Source organism: Camellia sinensis, chromosome 10 (genome assembly GCF_055761805.1).
Source record: "Camellia sinensis isolate YWXY chromosome 10, ASM5576180v1, whole genome shotgun sequence".
Taxonomy (NCBI): domain Eukaryota; kingdom Viridiplantae; phylum Streptophyta; class Magnoliopsida; order Ericales; family Theaceae; genus Camellia; species Camellia sinensis.
The window spans coordinates 14,501,280-14,505,066 of NC_138970.1; the positions used below are offsets into that span (position 1 = coordinate 14,501,280).

General features: G+C 43.0%; 1 protein-coding gene across 1 annotated transcript; it reads left to right on the forward strand.

Annotated features, from left to right (window-relative positions):
* Positions 1 to 553: 553 nt before the first annotated feature.
* Positions 554 to 3,532, forward strand: LOC145800167 (uncharacterized). The gene is made up of 3 exons (XM_082889809.1): positions 554 to 1,907; positions 2,247 to 2,485; positions 2,579 to 3,532. Exons 1-3 carry the CDS (start codon positions 554 to 556, stop codon positions 3,530 to 3,532), a joined length of 2,547 nt encoding a protein of 848 aa, XP_082745935.1.
* The last annotated feature ends 255 nt before the right edge of the window (positions 3,533 to 3,787 follow it).

Here is a 3,787-nt window from a genome sequence, read left to right on the forward strand (position 1 = left end):
ATCCTAGACATATAAGACAAGTTCGATGGCAACATTAAGTGTACTCTGATAATACTAACCATGTCGCATTATGTCTATAGTATTGAATTAATTGTTGTGTAGATCATGGTGAGAACAAGGACAGAAGATGTGGAAGATGCCACCTCAGCACGACTGGATAGGATGGAAAGGATGCTTATGGAAATGGCAGAGACCTTACGGCAACAACAGCAACAGCCCCCCCAACAGCCGCCACCACCACCAATACCCCCACCTGTAGTGCAAGATTTTCATGCTGAAGACCGAACTATCACCCTCACTAAGGAGTTTAAAAAGATGAAACCGCCAACCTTCAAAGGAGGAATAGAACCGATGAAAGCTGAGGCCTGGGTATTGGGCATAGAGAAGTTATTTGAAGTCTTTCCCTGCACCGAAGCTCAAAAGGTACAACTAGCGGCCTTCACTCTTGAAGACGAGGCACGGAGGTGGTGGATGCTTACGAGGACAATCCATCCAGAGTTAACATGGGATAGATTTTTTGGGGCTTTTTTATGATAAATATTTCCCCCAAAGTATGCGGGACAAAAAGGTGACAGAATTCGAGACTCTCAGACAAGGGAACAAGACTGTTGCTGAGTATGAGGCCCAATTTGCAGAGTTAACCCGGTATGCACCGCATATGGTGGACACGGATTATAAAAAGGCACGAAAATTTGAAGGGGGCTTACGGGGTGCCATCTTGGATCGAGTCAATATGTTAAAGTTGCCTACCTACGTAGATGTGCTGGAGAGGGCTGTTATAGCTGAGGGAAACCTTGCTGCTCAGAACCGGATTGCTGAATGGAAGGGAAAGAGGCAAAATAATCAATGGTCAAAGGGAGTGGCTACTCCACCAAACAAGAAACAAAACTCAGGGACTTCGAATACTTCTGCCCCTAATCAGGGTACAATTTCTGTTTGTTTGGAATGTGGAAAGAGGCACCATAGGATATGCCAATGGAAGTCTGGAGCCTGTTATCAGTGCGGAAAAACGGGTCATTTGATAAAGGATTGCCCTCAGAGGAATCAACGAAATGGTAACAGGATTCCTACTAGCTCAGCAGGGTCGACACCAACCACTAATACCAAGGCGCCGGTCAAACCTAACAACAATAAAGACATAGCGAGACAAGGCAGGGTGTTTGCATTGGTTCCAGGAGATGTGCAGAATGCAGCAACAGTGGTGTCAGGTACATTTATGGTTCACGGTCATTCTGCTTCTATCTTATTTGACTCTGGCTCTACTCATTCCTTTGTGTCAAAATTATTTGCACAAAACTTAGACAAAACTGAAGAAACACTGTCTTATATGTTATGTGTATCCTCACCTATGGGAGATTCTGTGCTTTGTACTTCTGTTTATTGTGGTTGCGAACTCGAACTTGGGGATGTCCGGGTATATGCCAACCTGTTGCCTCTCGACATGACTTATTTTGATATTATTCTGGGAATGGATTGGTTAGGTAAATATGGTGCAACTATAGATTGTCTAACTAAACGAGTCAGTTTCCATCCTCCGGGACAATTAGAGTCTACCTTACAGGGGCATGGCGTAATTTCTCCACCTTATTTGATCTCGGCAGCAAAAGCATGTAAATTAATTCAAAAAGGGGGTCAGGGGTATTTATGCAGTGTTTTGGAGGGGCAAGTGGTGAATGGAACTATTGACATGATCCCAATTGTGTGTGAATTTCCAGACGTCTTTCCTGAAGAATTACCAGGGCAGTTGATAGACCGTGAAATTGAGTTTACCATTGAAGTAGCACCGGGAACTCAACCCATATCAAGGACTCCGTATAGAATGTCGCTAGTTGAGATGAAGGAATTGAAAGTGCAGTTGCAAGATTTATTGGACAAGGGGTTCGTTCGTCCGAGTGTGTCTCCGTGGGGTGCACCGGTTCTGTTTGTAAAGAAGAAGGATGGAACACTCCGGCTTTGTATTGACTATAGAGAACTTAATAAAGTTACAATCAAGAATAAGTATCCATTACCAAGGATTGATGACCTATTTGACCAGCTGCAGGGGGCACAAGTCTTTTCCAAGATTGATCTGCGATCTGGGTACCATCAATTAAAGGTCAAGGCTGATGATATTGAGAAGACATCTTTTTGAACCCGGTACGGTCATTATGAATTTTTGGTTATGCCATTCGGAGTTACTAACGCACCAGCAGCTTTCATGGATTTGATGAACCGTGTTTTCAAGCCCTATTTGGATGACTTTGTAGTGGTCTTTATTGACGATATTCTCATCTATTCGAAGAATGCAGATGCTCACGAGAATCACCTCCGTTTGATCCTTCAAACCCTCTGGGAAAAGAAATTATACGCAAAGCTGAAGAAATGTGAATTCTGGCTACTAGAGGTGGCATTTCTGGGGCATATCATCACAAAGGAAGGAGTTTCTGTGGATCCACACAAGATTGAGGCAGTCGTAAATTGGCCAACTCCCACTAATGTGACTGAGGTGCGTAGTTTTATGGGGTTAGCTGGTTATTACAGGAGATTTGTTCAAGATTTTTCTAAAATTGCTGTGCCACTTACACAACTAATACGAAAGGGAGTTGCATTCGAATGGTCAGAGGAACGAGAATCTGCTTTCCAGGAATTGAAGACAAGGTTGACAACAGCACCAGTTTTGGCCTTACCATCCGGTACAGAAGGATTTGTGATCTACAGTGACGCTTCACACAAAGGGCTTGGTTGCGTACTTATGCAGAACGGAAGAGTCATCGCTTATGCATCTAGACAGCTGAAACTCCATGAGCAGAATTATCCCACACATGATCTGGAATTAGCAGCGGTAGTCTTTGCTTTAAAGATATGGAGACATTATTTGTACGGTAGCACCTGTGCGGTATACACTGATCATAAAAGTCTCAAGTACCTTTTCACTCAGAAGGAATTAAATATGCGGCAACGACGGTGGTTGGAACTTTTGAAAGATTATGACCTGCAGATTCATTATCATCCTGGTAAAGCCAACACAGTTGCAGATGCGCTCAGTCGGAAAAATATGGGGATTTCAACAGATATGGCGAGTATGGTTACAGGACCAAAAGACTTAGTAATGGAATTGGATAAGGAAGAATTGAACCTTGTGTTACATGGTCAAAAAGCCCTAATAGCAGCGATAGTAGCACAACCAACCTTATTGGAAGAGATTAAAGTGCACCAAATGGAAGATGAAACTTTGAGGAAGATACATGATGAGTTCGAAACAAAACCAAAACCGGGATTCAGTGTGGTAGATTCAGTGCTCAAATTTCAAAACCGACTATGCGTTCCCAATGTGATGGGTCTTAAACAAAAATTGATGGAGGACGCGCATACCTCAAGGTTCTCAATGCATCCAGGGAGTACTAAAATGTACCGAGATTTAAAGCAGAATTTTTGGTGGCCAAGTATGAAGAAGGAGATTGCGGAGTTTGTTTCTAAGTGCTTGCAATGCCAACAAGTAAAAGCGGAGCATCAAAGACCTGCCGGATTATTGCAACCTCTTCCCATCCCATAATGGAAATGGGAACATTTGACCATGGATTTTGTTATGGGGTTACCACGGACTCCTCGAGGTATGAATTCAATTTGGGTCATTGTGGACCGATTAACTAAGTCCGCCCATTTTTTTTGCCAGTAAAAACTCAGTATAACGCAGATAAATTAGCAGAGATTTATGTAAATGAAATTGTGAGGCTTCATGGTGTTCCGGTCTCGATTGTGTCAGACAGAGATCCTAAGTTTGTTTCTAGATTCTGGCAAAGTTTACAGG

Excerpts from the sequence above, each read along its gene's own strand:
- LOC145800167 (XM_082889809.1), top strand. The coding sequence starts at position 554 with ATGCGGGACAAAAAGGTGACAGAATTCGAGACTCTCAGACAAGGGAAC. Across the intron at positions 1,908-2,246 it reads TCCGAGTGTGTCTCCGTGGG|TGGTCTTTATTGACGATATT; the intron begins GTGCACCGGTTC and ends ATGACTTTGTAG. Across the intron at positions 2,486-2,578 it reads CTCCCACTAATGTGACTGAG|GGAGTTGCATTCGAATGGTC; the intron begins GTGCGTAGTTTT and ends CTAATACGAAAG.